Source organism: Anguilla rostrata, chromosome 10 (assembly GCF_018555375.3).
Source record: "Anguilla rostrata isolate EN2019 chromosome 10, ASM1855537v3, whole genome shotgun sequence".
Classification (NCBI taxonomy): domain Eukaryota; kingdom Metazoa; phylum Chordata; class Actinopteri; order Anguilliformes; family Anguillidae; genus Anguilla; species Anguilla rostrata.
Window position 1 is genome coordinate 22,479,013 of NC_057942.1, and position 27,066 is coordinate 22,506,078.

At 40.0% G+C, this 27,066-nt stretch overlaps 1 protein-coding gene across 2 annotated transcripts in view; it reads left to right on the forward strand.

Moving 5' to 3' along the window:
* LOC135233743 (sodium-dependent phosphate transporter 1-B-like) overlaps positions 1-27,066 on the forward strand; it is a 188,358-nt gene that overhangs the window by 64,940 nt on the left and 96,352 nt on the right. For both annotated transcript variants that reach the window (XM_064297585.1, XM_064297584.1), the window contains exon 4: positions 3,853-3,938. In XM_064297585.1, coding sequence (XP_064153655.1) covers positions 3,853-3,938 — 86 coding nt within the window. The remainder of the gene's footprint in view (positions 1-3,852; positions 3,939-27,066) is intronic.

The following is a 27,066-nucleotide window of genomic DNA, read 5'->3' on the forward strand; positions in this document are numbered from 1 at the left end:
AGGCTTATAATCAGATCATAATCAGCATATTAACCATAACACAGAAGTCTGTCTTTCAAGAAAAAAGGATATGAGACGTTTTTAACCAGATGATGTTTTTAATTCAACATTTTTGAAACTTAAGAATGATGATATGTACAGTAGTAGATTTGTAGGCCTAACATGTTATGTCTATCTTGCATAAAGTTAACAATTATTTTCATACAATCATACTAATTGGGATTTGTGTCGATAAATATGAGTGGACAGGAGGGTGAGCGTGAGCAACCATTCTCAATGTGACAACCATTTTCTTTCACTTTTGGGACTGGTAGCCGATATTCCTTTGTTTAATTTCAATTCCAACCTTGGTAATGAAGTAATATTTTTCACCGGGTTGTCCACGTTTATAGCCTGCATGAAACAACTTGGTAAGAACACACAAGAATGTACGTGTTTTTTTATGAGATACAACCTTACCATTGGTTGTACGTGTAGAGATGTCCCTTTTGAGACTGAGTGGTCATATATTGTCTTGGACAATCCGTTTGTGAAATATACGCGCATTTGTGACGGCTGGGTACCATCCAAAACAGCTGTGCGTAATATCACACGTGTTGTTCACGGCGTTGTCGCCTTTTTTAGTACAGTCTGGCTTCATTGACAATTCATTTATTCAGTAGGTGAGAGTATAAGCTTTCTAACGATGTATAACATATCTAATTTTGCTTTTGGAATAGCATTTTATAGGTAAGCGTAAGCGAAGGTTTTATTATCATCGCATTCACTTACGCATTCACTCTGTGGTAGCAGACGCTGCACCTGACAAAACGTTGTCAACGATTTTTCGTAATTTCTTGGAAGATACTATTATTATTGAGGACTTCTGGGCATAGCTAAGGCATATGTTTGCTGATAGACCTATCTGACATTGTTTTCTGGAGTAGAACAGAAGCGGATAGATTTACTATCTCTGTCTCTATCTACTGAACACAGATAAAATTTCATCATTGCTATGTAAGTATTACTGCTCAAAATATTTTGGTTATTCACGTTATATTTGAAATTGAGTGTCTTTAAATAGGTTAGTGGTATTTTATAATGAGGATATTTCACACTGTAATGTAAGCGTTCGTTGGTAGTAGTTTTTGTGACACATGCAACAGTGATGGCATAAGAGTTGGAATATTGCCAAAATGTGGTGGATGGTTAAAAATTGTTTTCATGTCATCCCATCCCCATACAAGGAAACATACAAGATTACACTCCTGGGCAAGCATTAGGGCTGTCAAAAAATATTTGAAGTTCGAAAACTATTTGAAAATAGTTTTTTTTTAAGTTCGAACCTAAATTTGAGCATTCGAATATTAGTTTTGGATCCAGCGTCTTTGATTCCGCGTTTTGTAATTAACATAAATATACAGGCTTCAATTTCATGTGGCGAATCATGTTCATGCACGCAAAGTTCATTTCCTGTGCTAACGTTACTTCCTCTGTCACATCAAAAATATTGAAAACTAACGGTGAAAAGGGCCGCAGAGCAGCATCGGAGGACTTGGTCCCATTAGCTGGTCGTAGAAGCCCTGTTTGGGAATTTTTCGGCTTCTTGGCCATAAATGGCGAGGTCAAGGACAAGAAAAGAGTTACGTGCAAGCTTTGCAGTGCAAGTCTGGTGTATCCGTTTGAATAGTCTTTGTGTAAAGAAATAAACAGGGATTTCCTATAAACAATCATGTCCCTATTATTGCGATTAATAAATGCCGTGTTGTGGCAAATTACATCCACGAGAAAGTGGTTTATTCATTTGCGCATTAGGCTATAGAAACTGCAGGGGGTTCATTTATAAAATGAACTTGCGTGCATACGTCAAGTGAAGACCTGACGTAGAGCCACAACCGTTCCCACCGAGTCATGTTGAAATTTTATAAATCACTACTTTGACGTGATTTTCTATGTACGCGCCACACAGTTGATCTAAAATACGTTTTATAAATGAGGCCCCAGATGTAGTAACCTAGCAAGTTTACCGATGTCCTCTATTCTACTGCCCGCTTGTGGAAAATAATGCGCAGGCCAGTTTAAAGGGAGCGTCACGTGCATATTGCGCCCGACAATAAGCAGCTTATTTTTGTGAATTATAAGCAAATGATATTCGAATATATTTGAACGTTAACTAATTACAAAATCTAATATTCAAACTCAATTTCAAGGCACTTTTGACAGCCTTAGCAAGCATCGTTTCTCCTGATTAATTTTCCTGTGGAACTATATGGAAAAAATATTCAGGAGAAACAATGCTTGTAGTATCTACTGCATATCTGGCAGCAGCACGGTGGTTTGAGGCTCATTTGTTACCTTGGATCCTTGATGACTTAAAGCCATTTAGCCAACAAATGTGTTCCATACTGTATCAGCATAATTTACAGCTGAATCTAGTCCCACCCCCCAATTCCCATAGAGATCCATTAAAATGCAAAGAGTTTTTGTATTGCTTGTAGGACAACCTGAAAATAAGATATCCAGACTCTGATGATGTTGATGGGTCACAGACATCAGGAAGTCATGGCATGCAAATGATATGCTACCAAATACAAAACATGACTCTTTTATTTGACATTATGTTAATTTGTCTACCGTATAAGTGAATTTTGTTTCTAGCTTTTCCCCAAACAGTTCACTGCAGCAAAAGTAAACGATCAAATGGTGGCACAGTAGGTCTCAGTGCATTTGTTTAATTTTAAATTATTAAAAAATGTATTCTTGCTAATTTTCTGAACAATGATTTGTTGTTAAGACCATTAAATTTTATAATTTTGCTTTATATTTTGCCATTTTGGGCTTGGCCCATTTTTTTGCCCAGGAGTGTACAGAGTATAGAAATACAAGAATTAATAATTACACATTTAGGTACTGTACCGCATTCTGTGAAATTATTTTTTAATCAGATATCAATGTTTCATCTTAAACCTTCATAAGGGGCTCATTTATATGCTTTATAATGACAAAAAGCATTTTATTCATTTTAGAGATTTTGGATATGTTTCTGGACCCCTAGCTATTTTAGACCACTGCACTGACGGAAAGCTTGTAATTCCCACTTGAAAATGATGCAACAGTGAGTTTCTTGAGTCAAAACAGTTGATTTGTAGTTAAATACGGGAATATGTTGTGATTTACAGCAATGGATAATTTAGACATTTTGGGTAGATTTGGAGACATTGGGTACACTGTTAGTTTTTGCTTCATAGATCTTTAGTAGTTCTACATATCCACCCTTAGATTTTTATTTCTACTTGTGGTCAAGAGGTTTTTTATCCAGGACATGTATAGTTTAACCTACTGTATATATGCAATCTCTCAGTATTTCATCGCAAACTAAAAAAGAGCAAATTAATTTTAGATATTTTGCCTAGCCAATTGCATTTGTGGCACTTTATTTCTTCCAAAATTACGAATATAAACTAATCTAAGTTAGTTTTGTAAATGGTACGCACGGATGTCTTGCTTCACTCACGCCATCTTACAAGTCTCCGTGGTGCCCACATCTGGAGTTGTAAAGCTTTAAATAGGGTACCCCCTAAATGGGCAAGGATTGGCCAGATTTGGCATGTGCGCTAAGGGGTTAAATCTTGCACTTAGTGTTTTTAAAATAACAAAACAGATTCCAACAGGCCACTTTTTAAAAATCTGTGGGAGTGTATCTCCAGTGTCTGCTGACTGCCTTTGTGTCTCCAAAATAGAGCCCTCAGTGTCATGTAGTTTGCACAAAATGTTTACATGTACAGGCAAAAAGAACTAAAATGAAACCTGTGGATTTGTCTTGTAAATTGATTAAAGAATCAGACTTTTCTTTGCATTTTCTTCCTTCCACAGTGACATCATGGTTCCTTTCTCCTCTTCTCTCTGGAATGATGTCTGCTGTTCTGTTTTACTTTGTTCGGATGTTCATTTTAAACAAGGTAAGGAAATTAAAATCCACATATTATTTTTATGCTTTACTATATATATTTCTTAATATATATTCTCTTTATATAAATTTTCCTTACATTAACTTTTCCCATGTAATGTAAATTTTGTTTGTCACAAATTTCATAATTTGAATTTGTATGTAATGTTTTAAAATTGAATTATGTGATTTGAATCTTTTAACTCTCCAAAAGCTTTCACAGAAATCAACAGTCTACTGGAGCTTGTCGCTTTCTTCTCATTGTCCATTCCTGCGGGCTAGAGATGTTCACAAAATGAAAGCTTTTGGGCGTGAAAGGTTTTTTAGAGTCAAATTTTAAATCATGGCTTTTTGAGAGCTGAAAGGTTGAAAAAGGCTTGCAAGTTTAAAATTCAGCTTTTAACTGAACTGAAACTAAATACAGAAAAAAAAACTAATTTCAACGGGATCCAGGTTTTTGAAATTCAGACTCAAACAATGGCATTCTGTTTTAAAACCTTCCATACCAACTGAAATTATGAAATACAAATTCTGATTTACTAAATTCAAATTAAGTCTGGTAGCACAAAATTTTCACCATAGGAGTATGGATATCATCTCATTTTCCAAGTGTTTCTAATGTTGTGTTTCACTAATTAACACTTACTATTGCTTCAACAGTCCATCCATTATCTATACCCGCTTATCCTGACCAGGGATGCGGGGAGTGCTGGAGCCTATCCCAGCGTGCATTTGGCGAGAGGCACGAATGCACCCTGGACAGGCTGCCAATCTACTGCAGGGCATACACACCATTCACTCACACATTCATACCTATGGGCAATTTAAGCCGCGTTTCCACCAAAATTACCCGGAACTTTTAGTCCCAGGAACAACTTTTCAAGGAACTAAAAGGGTCCTTCAGCCCATGGTTGTCTGCTTTTCCACCACGGTCTAAAGTCCCGCGAAGATTAGGCAAATTAGCCCACTGACGTATGAAAAAACGACGTTGTCGTCGGTCCATCTGTCCTATGATTTCTTCTGTAACCCCATACTACCACCGAAGTAGCCTACATTATTTTCTAATAACCGGGACAGCCCAGAGGGGTTTATTCCACTTATATACAACGGGTTACCAACAATGATTATATATGGTTACTTTTGTATTTTTTTATTTTTTTTTATCGATTTAATCACCTGGAATTGAAATATTCTTCTGCAGCCGTTTGTGCTTATTTTACCGTTGTCAAGCAAAACTGTCGTTGGTAGTTGAACTTGGACTGTTGTTATGCAACAAATAGGATATAACAGGCCAATAGTCAGATTGTAACTGTTTTATATATCCTCTCAAACACATTCATTATGTTTTTATGCGAACATTCGCTTTCATGTCTTGACATCCGAAGCGACCGAATGCATTCACATTTATATGTATAACTGGCAACAACAGCAGAAAACATGCACACGTTGTAAACAATTTGCTGTTTGATTACTTTCTCATCGTCAATTCCATATCGCAAATCGCAAAATGACAAGAACGAAAACTCGGACTTGCGTGAAAATTTAAATTTAGTAGTGGTACAGCCACCGTTTGCTTTCCTTCGAAGTTACTGCTAGCCGAGCAGCGAAGTGTGCCCTCCAGATGCGAACCATGCACCATAAATTAGTCCATAGTCTTCCTGGTCTTTTTGTGGAATTGAAGAATGGCAGAGTAAAATTACGGCAGTCTGAAAAAGCTAACGGGACGATTACTAGAATTAACCTGTTATTTTACCCTGACAAAAAGTGCGGAAGGTGATTTCCAGTTTGCTTTTACTGTATCACCAATACCTCACATAGAACTACCGCATACCTCACATAACTGTATCAAACGTTTTGAGTCAATTACAACGGGCTAACCAAGAAAATCCGGAAGAAAATATTCAGCAACCGAATTAATCCGTTTTAATTTTTTTGGTACGTAATATGCTGTCCCAGCACGAATGCTTTTTATAAAAAAAAATTATAAAACGAATACTAAAGCAAGAAAAGAACAGAAGAGCACACGTTATAATTCCAAGACGTTGGCAGGCTATAACCAAAACTAGGCTACTGCGCCGCATAACATACAAGTTTGATTTGAAGTTATTATGAAAATAAATTGGTTTGCGGCTGCATATTTTTAAACATGGCGGCTGAAAACAAACACAAAAAAATGCTGTGAGTACTCGACCAATCAGAAATGTTCAGCGCTGCAAGCTCCACCCAAAAGGTTCCTGTACTTTCGGAAAGTACTACCCCCCGAGCAGGAACTTTTTGGGGGGTAAAATAAAATAAAAATAAAATAAAGCCCCCGGTATTTAGACCCTAGTTCCTGCGGTGGAAACGCACTGAGTTCCTCAAAAGGTTCCTAGTTCCGGGGTAAAGTTCCTGCGGTGGAAACGCGGCTTTAGAGTCTAGCTTACCTGTCTTTGGACTGTGGGAGGAAACCGGAGTACCCGGAGGAAACCCACACGGACACGGGGAGAACATGCAAACTCCACACAGCAAGGCCCCAAGTCGAGATTCAAACCCACAACCTTCTTGCTGTGAGGCTGCACCACCGTGCCGCCCTGCTTCAGTAGTGAGTTTTCAAAATTAGGAAGGCACAATCAGTAGATCCAATGTCCATTCTTGTAGGGAAGATCTCCATTTGCTACATGAGAGCACTGGGGAAATATGGTCAGAGTCATTGATTGTCAATACAGTTTTTTAACGCCTTAGAAGGTAGCATTTGAAGGCAGCATTTTCACTATTTTTCATACTTGTCCTTCATTGGCATGCCCCAAACCAAAGCCATCATTCTAAGGTACCTTATTTTGGTTAAATTTGAAGGCAACGTCTGATGCATCCTTCAGTTGGAAGGTTATCCCATAGGTCTTTGCGATTTCCTCAGACTTCTCACTTCCGTTAAATTAATGGTAGCTCAAACCAGCGAAGCGGTGGAAATGTGAATATACAGTGTGAATATCATTTTTTGTAGTCATCTAAAAGTACATTTTAATTTATTTAATGCACTGGAATAATGTATTTAATGTTTTTAAGCCTCAGTCAGTTTCCTCTGAACTGGCCAGCTAACTTGCTAATAATCACATAACTTCCCAATAGAACAACATAGCTTGTGTTAACATGGCTTACATACAGCGAACAACTGAAATCATGATAATCTGGTTAAAACAAAAAAGGTAGCTGAACTAGTGGCTCGTTATGTAGTTAGCTGATTGTAAAACAAATTTAAAATTTCCCTTAAATAAATAAATACAGAATCAGAACAATTGTGGCTACAATGACATAATCAGTATTTATTTGCATAGAGTCTGCCCGATGGAAAGTTAAAGCTGTCAGCTGTAACGGCAAACACTGTTCTCTTGTTGGTTTCATGAAATCTCTGTGACATAATTTTGCCTTCAAAGTGCATCCCAAATTTGTTGCCTTTTGAGGTTCATAATATAATATAATGTATGACGAGACCAGGCCATTCAGCCCAACACTGCTCGTCTATTCCTACACTAAACTGCGCTTAATGCTTGGTTTATCTAAAAGCTAGAAAGTTTCTAACACTGTATCAAGCCGGGCTATGAATACCCCCAGTGTTTCTGCCTCCACTACATGTCCAGGCAAGCTATTCCACACATTGACCACTCTCTGTGTGAAAAAATATTTCCTAATGTCTGTGTGAATTTTACCCTTTGCCAGTTTCCATTTATGCCCCCCGTTCTGCTAACTGAACTCAACTTGAATAATTTCCTGTAGTTCACTTTGTTAATCCCTTCAATACATTTAAAAGTCTCAATCAATTCACCCCTAAAGCCACGTTTCCACCGCAGGAACTATACCCCGGAACTAGGAACCTTTTGAGGAACTCAGTGCGTTTCCACCGCAGGAACTAGGGTCTAAATTTAGTTCTGGGGGCTTTGTTTTACCCCCCAAAACGTTCCTGCTCGGGGGGTAGTACTTTCCGAAAGTACAGGAACCTTTTGGGTGGAGCTTGCAGCGCTGAACATTTCTGATTGGTCGAGTACTCGTAGCGTTTGTGTTGTATTTATTTTCCGCCATTACCCGCCATGTTTGAAAATATGCAGCGGCAAAACAATTTATTTTCATAATAACTTCAAATCAAACTTGTATGTTATGCGGCGCAGTAGCCTACTTTTGGTTATAGCCTATCAACGTCTTGGAATTATAACGTGTGCTCTTCTGTTCTTTTCTTGCTTTAGTATTCGTTTTATAAAATGCTAAGCATTCGTGCTGGGACAGCATATTACGTAGGCTACCAAAACATTCAAACGGATTAATTCGGTTGCTGAATATTTTCTTCCGGATTTTCTTTGTTAGCCCGTCGTAATTGACTCAAAACGTTTGATACAGTTATGTGAGATATGCGGTAGTTCTGCATAATTAACATTGGTGATACAGTACAAGCAAACTGGAAATCACCTTCCGCACTTTTTATCCGGGTAAAATAACAGGTTAATTCTAGTAATCTTCCCTTTAGCTTTTTCAGACTGCCGTAATTTTACTCAATTTTACTGCCATTTTTCAATTCCACGAAAAGACCAGGAAGACTATGGACTCATTTATGGTGCATGGTTCGCATCTGGAGGGCACACTTCGCTGCTCGGCTAGCAGTAACTTCGAAGGAAAGCAAACGGTGGCTGTACCACTACTAATTTACATTTTCACGCAAGTCCGAGTTTTCGTTCTATTCTTGTCATTTTGCGATTAGCCTATATGGAATTGACGACGAGAAAGTAATAAAACAGCTAATTGTTTACAACGTGTGCATGTTTTCTGCTGTTAATGAATGTGTTTGAGAGGATATATGAAAATCAATAAATACAAAAGTAACCATATATAGTCATTGTTGGTAACCCGTTGTATATAAGTGGAATAAACCCCTCCGGGCTGTCCCGGTTATTAGAAAATAATGTAGGCTACTTCGGTGGTAGTATGGGGTTACAGAAGAAATCATATGACAGATGGACCGACGACAACGTCAGTGGGCTAATTTGCCTAATCTTCGCGGTACTTTAGACCCCGGTGGAAACGCAGACAACCATTGGCTGAAGGAACCTTTTAGTTCCTGGTAAAGTAGTTCCTGGGACTGAAAGTTCCGGGTAATTTCGGTGGAAACGCGGCTTAAGTCTCCTTTTACTAAGCTTAAAAAGTCCAAGCATCTCAAACCTTTCCTCATAACACTTATCTTTTATACCTGGAATCAATCTGGTTTCCTGTCTTTGGACCTTTTCCAGCGCCTCTATTTATTTCTCGTAGTACGGTCCCCAGAACAACACAATACTCTAAGTGTGGTCTGAGAAGGGTATTGTATAGGGTGAGTATGACCTCCTTAGATTTATATTCAATACTCCTGCATATGTATCCCAGCATCCTGTTGGCTTTTTTTTTTTACTGCTACAGTACATTTACCAGACCTTGTTAGGCTTTGATTAACTATTACTCCCAAGTCTTTTTCTACATGTGCACATTCTAATTTTGTACCACCCATAAAGTAATCCTGCCCTATGTTTTTATTCCCTACATGTAGAACTTTACATTTAGATATATTGAATTTCATTTGCCAGGTTTCTGCCCACTTCTGGATTTTGTTTAAATCTTCTTGGATTACTTTAGTAGATTCCAAACTGTTGGCTAAACCTCCCAGTTTTGTATCATCTGCAAATTTAACCAGTGTACTTTCAATGTCCGTGTCAAGGTAATTTATGTAAATGAGGAAGAGCAGTGGACCCAGCACCGATCCCTGTGGAACTCTACTTCCCACAATACCCTGCTCAGATAATATCCCTCCTACTACTACCCTTTGTGTTCTATCCCGTAACCAGTTCCGAACCCACTCTGAAATGCTTCCTGTAATTCCTACTGTCCTCATTTTGATAATGAGTTTGTCATGTGGCACCTTATCAAATTCCTTTTGGAAATCTAAGTATATAATATCATAAGGCCTGTAGTTTCCTGGATCAGTACGGTCCCGTTTCTTATATATTGGTATTACAATACCCTGTTTCCAGTCATTCGGTATTTCTCCAGTATCTAAAGACTGTCTAAAAATACTTGCCAGTGGTTTAAAAATGATCTCCCTTAACTCCTTTAGTACCCTTGGGTATATGCCATCAGTTCCTGCTGCTTTATTTTTCTTTAGTTTATGTAATTTATCTAATACTTCTATATCCCCTGTTAGGATATTTTGCCCTTATTCGTGGAGTCAAATGCAGGACGATGAAGAACACGCTGACAAAGTTTCCTCAGAGGATTTGTTGTTTAATTCAATGCGCAAGGGAGAGACAGACCCAGCACATTCGGGCGCTGCGCTGAGAGAATCTCTGCCGATCACGCTGTGTGGTGTCTGGATATACAGTTTGCAGTCATACATATCAAAAGGTTGAGTTAAGTGGCGGGCCGGAGACAAATGGTCTTGTCCCTTCCTGGGGACCCTCGCAGCCATTTAGCATAGGAATGTGACATCCTTGCCGCAGACACTAGAGGTGTTATACTGAGACACACTACAGAGGGGCTAGACACAGAGGCATGCAAACTACAGACACAGTAATGGCAGAAACGGAAACACAATACACTACATATAATATATATATATATGTATACTAAATAAAACTGGGAACCTATCTCCCCTATCTCAATATCTGCCAAGACATTTTGAGTATTGAATATGCCTTTCGGCCTATTAGTAACCTCTTCTCTGTTAAAACTCTCCACAAAGTAGTCATTTAGGGCATCAGCAATATCCTTATTTTTATAAATAACTGCTCCGTCATTATTTTTAATGCCCTTAACTTCCTCTTTAACTTTCCTTTTCCTATTGCAGTATTGAAAGAAACGTTTAGGATTACATTTAGCATCATCAGCAATTTGCCTTTCATAGAGCCTTTTGGCTACCCTTAGTTCTTTTTTAACCTTAGAACGTATATTACAATATTCAGCCTTATTACTCTCAGTACTATCATTTTTATATATCTTAAACAGTTTATTCTTTTCCCTCAAACTCTTCCATATAACTTTATTCATCCATTGTGGAGACTGCTTTTTCAACTTACTTTTCTGCACCTTTGGAATAAATTTACGCTGAGCATTGAGTATAACCCTTTTGAACCTCCCCCACTTTTCATTCACAGTCCTGCAATCAAGAAGTTGCACCCAGTCTACCTTACTTAATTCCGATTGCATCTTTTTAAAGTTGGCCCGCCTAAAATTTAAAATCCTGGAGTTAGATGGGGCCCTCTTAGTTTGCCAAAATACATCAAACCTAATTGTGGAATGATCACTTGTCCCAAGTGGTTCCATTACCTCTATACTACAAATTCTGTCAGAGTTATTACATAACACCAGATCTAGAATTGATTTCCCTCTTGTAGGCTGTCTGGCATACTGTGCTAAAAACAGGTCATTTATAACATCTAAAAATTCCTCCTCCCTTTTTCCTTGTCCTGTCACCAATTCCCAATTAATACTGGGGTAATCGAAGTTGCCCATGATAATAGTCTCACCTCCTCTGCATGCTTGTTTTATATTTTCAAAGAGTATTGTATTCACACTACTGTCTGAAGCGGGCGGTCGGTAACACACTCCTATGTTAAGCCCCTTCTCTTCTTCCCTTATGAGCTTAATCCTTAAATCTAGATAAATTGGACTTACTTGGCGGATGCGGTCACCGTCGAAATGCTCCATGCATGGAAGTCCCTGTTCTCTGAAAAAAAAAGTCATTTGAGTGCATGGATTGCAAATCCGTGAAGACAGTTTACAAATCCGTGGGCACGGATTCTTAATTCGAGGGCACAGTTTACAAACCCGTGGGCATGAATTCGTAATTTGAGGGTACGGTTTACAAATCCTTGGGCATGGATTCATAATTTGAGGGTACGGATTATGAATCCAAGAGCACAGTATATAAACCATGTGCACAGATTTCTAAACCGAGAGTACAGATCTTTTTTTCTCAGCTGACCCCAGGGGGGCTTCGTACCATACAAAAAAACATCACATACTGTAGAGTACTGAAAAACATACAAGAGTTCATGATTACACATTTAGGTACTGTACCACAGTATGATAATGTTTTTGCATTATTTTTTTAATCTGACATCAACATTTCACCTTAAACCTTCATAAGGGGCACATGTATATGCTTTATAATGGACAAAATGAATTTTATTCATTTTTGGAGAGATTTTGGATATGCTTCAGGACCCCTAGATATTTTAACCCACTGTACTGACGGAAAGCTTGTATCCCACTTGAAAATGATGCAACAGTGAGTTTCTTCAGTCAAACAGTTGATTTGTAGTGAAATACATGATTATGTTGTGATTTACAACAATGCATAATTTAGACATTTTGGATATATTTGGATACACTGGGTACACTTCTTACATTTTGATTCATAGATCTTTTGTAGTTCTGCATATCCACCCTTGCACTTGTGGTCAAGGAGTTTTTGATCCAAAACATGTATTTTTTAACCTGCTGTATATTCACAATCTCTCAGTACTTCATTGCAAGCTAAAAAAGAGCAAATTGATTTTTGATTTTTTGCCAAGACAATCACATTTGTGGCACTTTAGTTTATATTTATAATTTAGGAAGAAAATTAAATAATCTAAGTTAGTATTGTAAATGGTACAAATGTCTTGCTTCATTTAAACCATTTTTCAAGTCTCTGTGATGCTCACATCTGGAGTTATAAAGCTTTAAATAGGGTACCACCTAAATTGGCAAGGATTGGCCAGATTTGGCATGTGCACCAAGGGGTTAAGATGCTTAACCTCTTCAAGCTTAGTAAAAGGATACTCAGGGCTGATTTGATTGACGCTTTTAAATTCATAAAGGAGATCAACAAAGTGAACTACAAGGATTCTTCAGGTTGAGTTCTGTTAGTAGAACAATGGGACATAAATGGAAATTAACAAAAGGTAGATTCCACACAGACATTAGGAAGAATTTTTTCACACATAGAGTAGTCAATGTGTGGAATAGCATGTCAGGTCACATAGTAGAGGCAGAAACTCTGTGGAGTTTTTTTATACAGTGTTAGATACTATCTAGTCTGTAGGTAATCAGAGCATTAATTTAGTTAGGAAAATGGTGAGCATTGTTGGGCTGAATGGCCTGTTCTCGTCATTATGTTATATTACAATAGCAATATAGTGTTGATGCTGAGCTATACTGTGTTGAAAACAAGATACTACAATCCAACACGGGAAGCAGCTGCAGCTGCAACCATGGCTTCCAATGTTACTAATGTTAATACAGTTAAGAGTTAGAGTTCTCCTTCCTATATTATTGACAGTAGCCTATTAAATTGTAGCCTACATTACCGTATATAGGTAAGGTTCTTTCCACAGGTGATATTGGCTTATGTGTTAGCCTGTAATGCAAACACTTGTTGCATTGTGACAGCGTCTGACCAAGTAAGTTCAGTGGCATTCAGCTGTAGCAAGTGCAATACTCCACATCCTTGAAAATCAAACATTTCTCTAACTAGACAGTTGTACTCCATTAATGAAGGCGGCTTTGGGGGCCATTTAGGCTAAATCCCTGAACTATATTCTTTGTGTTAGCTTTCTTCTTTTGAGGAATTTCTTCCTCCCTTGTGCCCTGAGTGTGAGCTCTCACTTCAGTGTCACTGGAGTGTGTTCATACATTTTGTCTTCACAATAACCACACTCAGTCTCCGGCAACAACAGAATGTTCATGAACATTCTGCAATTTCAGTCTAGCAACACTCCATCACTAGACTATAAACCAGCCTTTAAGGGAACCCTGCCTGTTAAGATTTGTAGGGCTTATTATGTTGTAAATTCCCTCAACTATGGAAATATGGTATAAAAACCACAAAAATTTAAAAATTATTTCGAAAAACCGAAGCCTTTAATAGAGGTTTTGACCAATGGAGATCGTCATTATTTTAGATGAGCAATGTAGTCTATAGTGGTGTGCAGAGACGTCATTATCTGTATCTGTTCAACCAACAAAATTATCTGTCTCTGTATCCATATTCGGATAGAAGACCATAAGTGGGCGTGGTTTATATCGGACGTCACGTTAAATCGGGCAATGCAATTGTTGTGCTTTCAAAGCATCAAATTGATTTAATATTGGCATATAATTAAAGTTGCAATCTCGAAGATTTCCGTTTTGTTCTCTTTGGCGGTACCAATGGCGAGAAGCAGTAATTGCAGGTGTGTTTATTGACCTCACTTCCCATAGATCCAACCGGATCCAACCAGTGTCGCCTGTGTGAGGTCAGTCAGTTGGCACCTGGGCCACGCCAACTATTACACTTATTATTTACTGAATAAAAAATGATTGTTATACAAGTAACGTTACGTACATATTCATTGTCTAACATTAGGCTAACTTAAGCTGTCTTTACACTGCCGAGCCAGGTTAAAATGCTGTAGCAGACCTGGGGTAGAATTAGTGATGATCAATTTCCACAAACGTTCTTTATCCACCTTTTGCCCGGTGTGAATACCTTTACACTGCAGAGAAGAATTCGCGGGATTCGCTGTGGCTCGTGCAATTATGTATCTCATGCACAATAAACAGTCTTTTTCGTCAATGATTGTTGTGTGATATTTTTGAAACAACTGTTTCTGGTTTTGCTAGCTAAACTGTTCGAGAATAAAGCTGAGCTGGGTGTTAAATTAGCAATCAGAATAAGAAGAATAAAACAAAAACAAAGGAGATTTCATCAAAAAAGGGCATCAAGGCTGAAGGAACATATGAGGAAGCGTAATAAAATAATAACAACGCTAATCCATACTGCTGTATTCTTTTATTCAGTTTTCTCCAGCTTGACATCTTTACACAGAAATCAGACCCGGCTCTGCTCCACCTATACCCCGGCTTTATTCCGATCAATATATTGATGAACTTGATGGCAATGTAAATAACGGTAACGTTAAGGCCAGTTCAGATCAATGATTCGCAACGAGACTAAACGGTTTTAGAATGTTGCAGCGTTAGCTAGCATTTTTTCTAATTGTTAGCTGACATTAGATTGTGTTAATTACATTAGCTAGCTAGCTAATGTAACGTTACCTGATATGAGAGATGGATACTGTGGCAAACGTTGTCTAAACTAATAGTGCCTTTATTGACATGGTCCGGTAGCTAGCGTTAGCTGTGCAAATAGCTATGTAATTTAGTAAGGTTACATTGTCATCAAATGTAATACGAAATCTACATCAACAAATAATATGACCTCCCATGTTACACAAAAACTTATTAGGGTCCCATAACCCCCCCTCCCTTTCTCTGTTATTGTAACGCTAGCAGACACTGGAAAAAAACAGTACACCGCTCACACACAAGTGAGTTCAAGAGCAAGCCTGTTGCGTTAGCTCCGCCTACCCTCTCTGGCAGACCAACCACTGATGGGTGATGGAAAACGCGTCACTAACTATGCGTCGCTTGTGATTTTTTCCCAGGAATGTCGCCACAGACACCCAGTTCTTTAATCATAAATTATTATAACAATAATAATATAAATTAATATAATAATAGGCTCAATCACCATTGTGTTACCTAATTCAGCGATAGATAGTGACTGACAGACATTTATTTTAATGAAAATCTTATTACTTTAATTTTGAGATATATTTCCACATCCTCATACTGTACTTTTCATCTCTCTCTCTCTCTCTCTTAGTTTTATTTTTTTTAACTAAACTAACTTTTATTAACTGTCTGAATTTGGTGAAAACCAGCTGCTGCACATGAGCTGGGAGCAGTCTGGAGCGATGGGGAGACAAAACATCTCCTGCTGTGCTAAATATTCTCTCTGATGAGATGCTTGTTGGGGGACAGGTCAAATACTTCACAGCCACGTACACCAGTGCTGGATGTGTGACCACCTTACTTGACCAGTAGGTGACCACTGGATCTGAGGACAGTGACTCTGTGTTGCACTCTGCTAGGTAGTTATCTACAACACAACTGGAGGACAGGTGAGTTGACACAGATGTCTCAGATTTCCTTGACATACTTTGCATAGCCCCCCAAAAGAGGCTTTTGCTGTGAGTGCCCTCTTCTTGCTCCGTACCTGGTGACAGATCAATAACAGTTGCAGCTGCAGTAGCAGGTTCTCCAGTCAGCTGAGTCACCTTGTGATCCACCTCAGAAACAACATCAGCCTTCAGCCTATTACAGTGAGAAGTCACTTGGGCATGATCTTGAATCTGGGATCCAAGAGGGTGGCCTTAAAGTAGGGGCCAGTGGGGTCATCAAAGATTGGCTGGAAGCGTTCAACCAGCAGTGTCTCCAAGGATGAGCCTCTGGCAGAGCTTGCACTGCTTAATTTGCTATCAAGTTACCAAAGGAAGCTTTGAGAGCCTGCACACACGGGATAACTGAGGACAGAGATGTAACATCCTCACAGACATTGCGGGTTGCTTCCTCAAAAGGCTGCAATATCTTTACTGTGGCCTCCACTATGTGCCATTGGTGGTGTGAGAATGAGCCCCCTAAATCCATCTGTGTCCCCATGGCAATGATTGCCCTTTTCTGCTCTTGCAGCCGCTGGAGCATGTGGAATATAGAATTCCACCTGGTGGACATGTCATGCACCAGGTCATTCACAGGGAGGCCTCCTGGATTTTGTGGAGATTCACAGTGGCCTTGTTTGAGCGATGCACAAATGCTGTGATTTTCCTGCCGATGGTGATGGCATGGCTCACTCCTTGGCACTGTTTCAGAGCATTTGAAACTACCAAGTGCAGGGAGTGAGCCATATACCTGATGTGCACAAAGCCACCATCAGCCATGGCCATTACCATGTTTGAGGCATTGTCCGTTACAAAAAACTGCACAGAAAACTGACCATTGACCTCATTTTGCCTTTTGCCATGCTGCAATGAGGTTCTGGAGCTGATCTAGTATATTCACTGCAGTGTGATCCACATTGATCACGGCCATGTTGAGTAGGGCAGTGACACATCTGTGTGTCACTGCCCCAGATCCAGTGATCTCACGTCCTACCCAATGCCCCGTGAGTGACATGTAGGCATTAGTGAAAAACTTGCTCTTCCAAATGTCTGTGGTACAGTGTACCACATCGCCCTCCATGCTTAACAGGGATTTCCTCACCTTTGCTTTAACATCACTGGCACAACTATACGTAAGAATTGAGTGCTGGATGTGTGACCACCTTACTTGACCAGTAGGTGACCACTGGATCTGAGGACAGTGACTCTGTGTTGCACTCTGCTAGGTAGTTATCTACAACACAACTGGAGGACAGGTGAGTTGACACAGATGTCTCAGATTTCCTTGACATACTTTGCATAGCCCCCCAAAAGAGGCTTTTGCTGTGAGTGCCCTCTTCTTGCTCCGTACCTGGTGACAGATCAATAACAGTTGCAGCTGCAGTAGCAGGTTCTCCAGTCAGCTGAGTCACCTTGTGATCCACCTCAGAAACAACATCAGCCTTCAGCCTATTACAGTGAGAAGTCACTTGGGCATGATCTTGAATCTGGGATCCAAGAGGGTGGCCTTAAAGTAGGGGCCAGTGGGGTCATCAAAGATTGGCTGGAAGCGTTCAACCAGCAGTGTCTCCAAGGATGAGCCTCTGGCAGAGCTTGCACTGCTTAATTTGCTATCAAGTTACCAAAGGAAGCTTTGAGAGCCTGCACACACGGGATAACTGAGGACAGAGATGTAACATCCTCACAGACATTGCGGGTTGCTTCCTCAAAAGGCTGCAATATCTTTACTGTGGCCTCCACTATGTGCCATTGGTGGTGTGAGAATGAGCCCCCTAAATCCATCTGTGTCCCCATGGCAATGATTGCCCTTTTCTGCTCTTGCAGCCGCTGGAGCATGTGGAATATAGAATTCCACCTGGTGGACATGTCATGCACCAGGTCATTCACAGGGAGGCCTCCTGGATTTTGTGGAGATTCACAGTGGCCTTGTTTGAGCGATGCACAAATGCTGTGATTTTCCTGCCGATGGTGATGGCATGGCTCACTCCTTGGCACTGTTTCAGAGCATTTGAAACTACCAAGTGCAGGGAGTGAGCCATATACCTGATGTGCACAAAGCCACCATCAGCCATGGCCATTACCATGTTTGAGGCATTGTCCGTTACAAAAAACTGCACAGAAAACTGACCATTGACCTCATTTTGCCTTTTGCCATGCTGCAATGAGGTTCTGGAGCTGATCTAGTATATTCACTGCAGTGTGATCCACATTGATCACGGCCATGTTGAGTAGGGCAGTGACACATCTGTGTGTCACTGCCCCAGATCCAGTGATCTCACGTCCTACCCAATGCCCCGTGAGTGACATGTAGGCATTAGTGAAAAACTTGCTCTTCCAAATGTCTGTGGTACAGTGTACCACATCGCCCTCCATGCTTAACAGGGATTTCCTCACCTTTGCTTTAACATCACTGGCACAACTATACGTAAGAATTGAGAGCGTGAGGGTACCCTGTAGCGTGGTGCAGTGACAGTTAGGAGCTTGCAGAAACCTGTGTTTTCCACAATTGAGTAGGGCAAGAGGTCCTGGCAAATCATTTCACCCACAGTTTCTGTAATTTGCTTGGCATTCGGGTGGTTGTCTGGGTACAGTGTTTTTGAAATGAACGCAACCATTATTGGTAACAAAGAGGAGGCTGTGTATTAGCCCTTGCTGGGGGGGCGTGGGCAGACACGGTCACAACGGGATGTTTTAAATGCATATGGTTGTGCATTACAGATGTTGTTAGGTGTTTCACAATAAGCCTCTGCTTATTGTGGACTTGCACAATTTTCAGATGACGTTAGTTGTATAAGTTATGCTGATTGTAAAGTGCTCCCAGATAGCACTGGTTGATTTGCAAATTTTTTTGCTGGGGGTGCTGCAGAGTCCATTGCTAGCTTCACAAATCACTTGTTGCTGTCACTTGAACTTGTTGCTGTCTGTTTAACTAACCATGAAATACTTGGTAGGGTGTTACGGTCACGTGACAAATGTGGACGCTAAGTCAAAATTCCATGAAAATAGGACTCACGTAGTAATTCAAAGTCAGTTTACTTCAATAATATTGCTTCTACCTATGATATTTTAACATCAAAACATGTCTATACGTGTTGTTTGTCATGTCAAAATATTTTTTGTATGTCTGTTTTGTTATTTCGCCGTTATCAGTTAAAACGTTCAGCAAGTAGCCCGCAAAATTTTGTGTTCTGCTGGATTTAGGTTTTGACACGAGTTGCAAAATCTGGTGTGCTCATATTTTCCTTTGGTGGCAACTGTTAACATGAAAATGGACTGGATTTCGTGTTCATTTGATAGCCAAGACCTATGGCTGATACATACAGCATGTTACATCTTAAATGGATGAATGTTGACTAGATTACAAAGTAAAACGTCAGTTTTTTCAATATTTCGACTGGGTTTTTTTTTTTTAATGGAGGAAATTAACACATACAGCTAAAAAGGTACAGGTTCTAAGCTTCATTTAGGGAAACAACTAGTTAGTGAAATCAAAGTCCTATGTTGCAAACAAAACTGGCATTTTTGTCTTGTGGCCATCCACAATGATATGAATCGATTTGAAGAAACATAACGGCTGACGCACAGAACTTATTGATTAAATGTTCAGCACAGTTACTCAAAGTTTGTTGGTATGTGTGTGAGAGAGAGAGAGAGAGAGAGAGAGAGTTAGTAAGAGAGAGAGATAAACTTAATAGCCTGGCTATAACAAACTATACTTGTAAAAAAAATGACGACCACTGATTGGTCAGGCACCCCTTCTCTGCTGCAGGAGTCTCGTGCACACACAAGGATATGGCATATGGCAAGCTGTTTTAGCTTTAATTCATTTCTAGAGGATATCGCGAATTCTAATTCTAACTAGTTAGAATGCGAATTCTTGATATCAGAAATTCAATTGTAACCAGTTAAAATGCATATTATTGATATCGGAAATTCAATTTTAACTTGATATCGGAAATTCTATTTTAACTAGTCAGATTTAAAATGTTTTTCTCATTCATTTCAATGGGAGTTGGAATTTGATGTAGTTAAAATGCCAATTTCTGATATCATAAAATCAATTAATGATATCAACAATATAATGTCAACTAGTTAAAATACATATTTCTGATATCATCAATTGTAACTAGTTAAAATTTGAATTCTTGATGTCAGGAATTCAATTTTAATTAGTTCTAATTAGAATGTCCAATTTTTACTAGTTAAAATACAATTCTTGATATCAAAAATTCCTATTTTAACTAGTTAAAATTGAATTCTTGATATCAAAAATGATTGAACTGAATGGGGAAAACGCTTGAATTATAACTAGTTACAATTGAATTTCTGATATCAAGAATTTGAATTCCAACTAGTTAGAACTGTATTTGTGATATCCTCTGGAAAAGAATTAAAGCTAAAATGGCTTGCCATACAAGGAATGCTCTCATTCAACTTTCAGCTTGGTCTCGTGCATGTCAGCTAGCTAAACTTGAGTCCCAGTTCTCAGCTAATGGAATCGGTGGAGTGAAAACAACATTAAGCTTGGATCTGTATGTACATTGTCGTGACAATTTCACTGTAAATTACTTGAAATTAAGATATTTGTATCACAAAATATATGGATGCTTGTTTGTGTCATTATTCCTATGTATTCTTTAACATTCGACTCACAATGAGTAACATTCATGCTACGTTAGTCTCAATGCAGGATACCTTCCAAAACCTCCAGTCAAGAGTAGGCTAATGCCAATAAGATTAAGTTAGCAATATATCTTCAAAAACATTAAGTTACAGTTTGTTTTTATAATGCTGATTTATTTTTGGTGGGGTGTTTGTGATTATAATCAGTTCTGGTAGCGGTTATCTAAATGAATCCGATCTCTTTAGTTAGCTAATTTTGTGCATATAGCAGCTGCAGTAGGCTAATAATGGTATAATATAGCCTACTGCAGCTGATATGTGCCGGAGTTCCAGATACAGCTAGCAGCCTTGCGTAACTGGTGCCGCCGCTGCCATTAAACTCAATGCAAACTAAGCTAAACTATTGCCTGGAAAGTTTGCTCAGTCTTACTGTCCATCCATTCACGCAGGTAGCGGCCTCCGGTGGTCGCTGTGGGGTCCTGGAGAGAACAGTCCTGGCATTGTGAAATTGTGGAGGTTTCCAGATGTGGGGCGCGCGACACAAACCGAATCCTTGTTTCGTAGCAACGGTGATGTGGTTGTCCCCCCCGGTTGGTCGTCAGCAAGGCTCTTCTTCCTGGAGCTCGTTGTGGTTAGTTGGCGCAGCGTCGGGCGTGCGCTGGTTTCCACGTGGGATGGATCAGGCTTTAGACGCCGCAGGCGAGCTAAATCGGCAGAGCCTTGTTGCTGCGTACAGTGACTTTGTCTTTGCATTTAGATAAATCGGTGACTGCCACAATCTTAAGCCGCGTTTCCACCGCAAGAACTATACCCCGGAACTAGGAACCTTTTGAGGAACTCAGTGCGTTTCCACCGCAGGAACTAGGGTCTAAATTTAGTTCTGGGGGCTTTGTTTTACCCCCCAAAACGTTCCTGCTCGGGGGGTAGTACTTTCCGAAAGTACAGGAACCTTTTGGGTGGAGCTTGCAGCGCTGAACATTTCTGATTGGTCGAGTACTCGTAGCGTTTGTGTTGTATTTATTTTCCGCCATTACCCGCCATGTTTGAAAATATGCAGCGGCAAACCAATTTATTTTCATAATAACTTCAAATCAAACTTGTATGTTATGCGGCGCAGTAGCCTACTTTTGTTTATAGCCTATCAACGTCTTGGAATTATAACGTGTGCTCTTCTGTTCTTTTCTTGCTTTAGTATTCGTTTTATAAAATGCTAAGCATTCGTGCTGGGACAGCATATGACGTAGGCTACCAAAACATTCAAACGGATTAATTCGGTTGCTGAATATTTTCTTCCGGATTTTCTTTGTTAGCCCGTCGTAATTGACTCAAAACGTTTGATACAGTTATGTGAGGTATGCGGTAGTTCTGCATAATTAACATTGGTGATACAGTACAAGCAAACTGGAAATCACCTTCCGACTTTTTATCCGGGTAAAATAACAGGTTAATTCTAGTAATCTTCCCTTTAGCTTTTTCAGACTGCCGTAATTTTACTCAATTTTACTGCCATTTTTCAATTCCACGAAAAGACCAGGAAGACTATGGACTCATTTATGGTGCATGGTTCGCATCTGGAGGGCACACTTCGCTGCTCGGCTAGCAGTAACTTCGAAGGAAAGCAAACGGTGGCTGTACCACTACTAATTTACATTTTCACGCAAGTCCGAGTTTTCGTTCTATTCTTGTCATTTTGCGATTAGCCTATATGGAATTGACGACGAGAAAGTAATAAAACAGCTAATTGTTTACAACGTGTGCATGTTTTCTGCTGTTAATGAATGTGTTTGAGAGGATATATGAAAATCAATAAATACAAAAGTAACCATATATAGTCATTGTTGGTAACCCGTTGTATATAAGTGGAATAAACCCCTCCGGGCTGTCCCGGTTATTAGAAAATAATGTAGGCTACTTCGGTGGTAGTATGGGGTTACAGAAGAAATCATATGACAGATGGACCGACGACAACGTCAGTGGGCTAATTTGCCTAATCTTCGCGGTACTTTAGACCCCGGTGGAAACGCAGACAACCATTGGCTGAAGGAACCTTTTAGTTCCTGGTAAAGTAGTTCCTGGGACTGAAAGTTCCGGGTAATTTCGGTGGAAACGCGGCTTTAGGTGTTCTGCAAGCCCTTTTAATTGGAGTTCTACAGAGTTGTGAGAACTCGAGTTAGGCCCATAGGAGTTCCACAGTATGTGGGCACTCAAGGGACAATGGGAGAGGACGCAGGAAGAGAGAGGGCGAGAAGAGAGGTGAGAGACAGAGTTGATTACTGTCCCTAACTTTTATACCGGGTGGGGGGGAGGGGGGGACCCGTGGAGTGTGATAAGGATCTTGAATGCAGCGTGTACTGATGATGTCATCAGATGTGCGTCAGATGCGCTGCATGTTCTTAAAGAAAGTAATTTCCATTTGGACGGCACAGACTGACCGAGTGTACCTACATGTGATACACGGGATATCTGTGAACAGGATGGATTCAATAGCACAACATTGTATCAGCACATACAGCACATTCAGACCCCTTCAATGTTTCCACATTTTGTTACATTACAAATGAATAAAATTCATTTTTATTCTCATCAATCTACACACAATACCCCATGACAAAGCGAAAACCGGTTTAGAATTTTTTGCAATTTTTTTTTTTTTTTTTTAAACTGAAATATCACATTTATATAAGCATTCAGACCCTCTACTGCGTACTTTGTTGAGGTACCTTTGGCAACAATTACAGCCTCAAGTCTTCTTGGGTATGATGCTACAAGCTTGGCACACCTGTATTTGGGGTATTTCTCCCATTCTTCTCTGCACGTCCTCTCAAGCTCTGTCAGGTTGGATGGGGAGCGTTGCTACACAGATATGTTTGATTGGGTTCAAGTCCAGGCTCTGGCTGGGCCACTCTAACATTCACAGACTTGTCCCGAAGTCACTCCTGCGTTGTCTTAGCTGTGTGCTAAGGGTCGTTGCTCCACAGATACACTCTCTTATGCCCTACTCTCATCTGCTTTGGCCCCCGATCTTCATCGTTTTGATTTATTTGATGTGGGCTGTCCTCGGTGCTCAAATCACTGGCTTGTTTGTGCTGGTTAGTCCGCAAAATTAAGTTTAATTAAACTGATAGCCAAGATAAAGCATTGGGGCTGATATGAAGATTTATTTAGATTTGTTTTTTAAAAAATGTTTTGTTATTTCACAAAACAGACAAAAGAATTTACGGTGTTTTGGAAATAGAAAATATCTGCAATTATTTGGATTGAATTGACGGATGCGTAGCAGTGTGGTAGTCACAGCCTCAGACGGTCTGCCGACAGACGACTCTGTCAGAAGTCTAGCTTGCCAGACAATGTGGTAATGTGTGACAACATCGTTTTGGTACTCTGTAGTGCAGCTATTTTGTGTGTTTCCTTGTTCTGTATTTAGCTATTCTGGACATTTAGTTATAACTGGGATGTAAACAAGGAATCATGTGTGGAATATGTAACATTAGCAGTTCATAGGTACATTATTGCTAGCTAATACACCTGAATGACTTTTTCATGGAGTTATCTGTATCCTATTCTAATATTAGCCTTCTTTATTTTCTCAAATACAACATAATGCATATATGTTCATGGCTATGGATATCTGGTACTTTATGCAAATTGTAGCTACCTTATCTGACCTGTGTTCTGTAGTTGTTGCAACGTCCTTCGGTATGCAGTATTGTGCTTCGCTTTGGATAAAGCGGCGACCAAATAGAACGTAATGTAATATTACATTGTTATTTTCCTGAGTTGGCTACATATAGCTAGATAGCATGCATGCTGTATCAAATGCAGGTGAACTACCGATCCCTAGGCAGTTATGCATAGTTTTATCATCAGTGAATCTTGATGAGGACGGGGAGTCTTTGTTGGCAACTTTGTTAGCTTTATTTGTGAAGTTGGCTACACACAGCTAAACAGCATGCAATTCAATTCCCGATTGAAATAAATGCTGGTGAATTACCAGTGTAGGTACCATGGACTATAAAAGACACTAAACTATGAAGTCCATATGTCCACCTCAGTGTGACTCATTTAACCACGTCTACTACAGCTTCCCTGTTACAGTATTAGCTTACTATACAGTTAAAACGCGGAACCTTCAATAAAACGGAGGTTCCCGTTGTTTCATGGTCTCTGTTCCATTTTCCTCTCCCTGGATTTGCTTTATTGCTTTTATATAGTACCAAAACCCGTGCATATAAAAACCAGGCGCGAGTGAGCGGAAACCATCCTCGCGAGAGAGCATTTGTGCTCTGCAAGGGCACAGAACAGTATCCACGAGCGGAAAAATCATCCTTGCGAGGGAGCATTTGTGCTCTGCGTGTACAAATGTGGTCCAGCAAGCACGGGGCTGTGACGAGCGCTCGCTCGACCCTCCCTACGCGCTCGCAACTGCTCAACACTTGCTCGCTCATCAAGTTGACTTTTGGTACTTTGGAGGCAGGGACAGAATAGACAGCGGCTGATGTCTCCACTCCTTTGATCTCCTTTGGTCACTTTCAACCAGAGACTGTAAAAAATATGGACAAAGCTACTGTGACGTCACCCATTGCCTCTCCGTGGGTCTGTAAAACACGTTTTGAAGCTCAATGGCGGGCGCGGCCATGTTCTCGATTTGGAGCCAAAACCATAGAGTTAAGCGGTCTTGTGATTTTTACAATGTGATTGACAGTCCGGTGCGGAAAAGCCCATCAACCTGAACGAACGATTGTAGAACGAAGTTGAGGCTAGCTGACTGTCTGCCGTTGTGTTTTAAAATATATGATCAAATGTTTACGGAGTTTAATTTCCATCCGTGGCTGTACTGTGTCATGTAATCACGTTATATGTATGACATTAATAATACAATTATGTTCAGTTATCTTCAATTTATGTTTCTCGGCAAAACGAATATGCTTAGCTAGCATATCAGCTTGCCAGTGAGCTAGGTAAGCTATCCGTGGTTAGCTCACGCATTAGTAATATGAACTACAGGGGAAGAACATCGACTGCACTGATGGTCAATTAATCAGAGATGTGTAGACTACTGGTGATTTGACTAGGCTAATTTTCATATAACTGTCTGGTAGACCTGCTGTTAACCAAGCAAGTTACCGTCGTAGGTTCTCGCCACAGTCAGTTAATGAGCCATTAACTGCTACTACTCCATCGCCGTTTGTGGTGTTTACTTGCTGGGTGACGCTAGCTGACCGATCGTTCGCAAGTCACTTTTTACCGAATAAAAATTAACACTGTCAGCGGTGATTAACAAATCTACCAAGTATTTTAATAACTGATCTACAGGCGTGTAAATATGACAACACACTTTGAAGAGCAAGTTTTCCACCTGTTGCATAAAGACAAAAATAATGTACATTGAATTTCTAATTATTATTTTCTTGCTAGCTTCTAGCTTTGTCACATTCGTGCAGCATAGGCCAGGTAGACATTTACGGAATGTACACGACTGACAAGCCGTCAAACACGTTTGACAGATGGAATATTTGCCTGTTAGGCTTAGCTAGCTAGTCAAATGGCTTGGTAGCCGAAGTTGCGAACTGTTTTAGCATAGGCTACTGGACTACCACATATAGCAAATAAGCGTTAGCTGATTACGCTTTCTGCCAACTAATTATTTGGTTAAGTGGGCTAAAGGAAATAGTAAAAATGACTCGGCTACCGCAAAACTTCAGAGGAGGATTATTTTATGGTCGTCTAGTGCAGCTGTAAATAGCACACGCTATAATGAAACCACTACAAAATGGGATGCCTGCATTTTCTGACTTCGCACAGGTGGACCGTGGTCGTAGCCGCAATGTCAAGGCCAAGACTGAGACGCCACCTCCCACCCCAGTGACCACAGATTGTAGCCCCTACAGCTCAGTCCTCCGCAGAAATCCGGAAGTGACGCAAGCTGTACCTCATTGGTCCAGAAGAAATATTGGCACTGTGCCCAAATGACGCAATAAATCATGAAATCGACCCATGGACAGTCATAAGACGAATAAAATACACCAATTATGACTATTTGTTCTTGTGAGAAAAAATTATTGACTTTGTATTTTGATCGCATTTGTACCGTAGACTTACATGGAAACCGGATATGAAAACACCTATACTGGAGCCATCCGTAGTGGCGCTAGTGAGCAACCAGGAACTACAACACCAGGAAATGAGCTTCAAAAACGAAGTCTGGTTTTGGCCGCTTGCTTTCAACACCCACATCCTAACAATTCCCAGCCCAGTTTAGCTCAAAACCCCGCCCCGTAGCGTGACTAACTTCCGTGGCTTCTGATGTCACGTTGTGATTGGCTGTGACGCTCTCCACTCTGGTCGCTCTCTTTCTCTCCTTTTGTCAAACTGTTAGCCTCTAGGCTAACGTTATTCTAGCCAGCCTTATTGTCGCTAAAGTCTTCTACGATGGGAAATCAATGAATATAATCTGACAGAAGGTTTGTTAATATAGTTAGCTATCTAACTAGCCACTTCATTGTT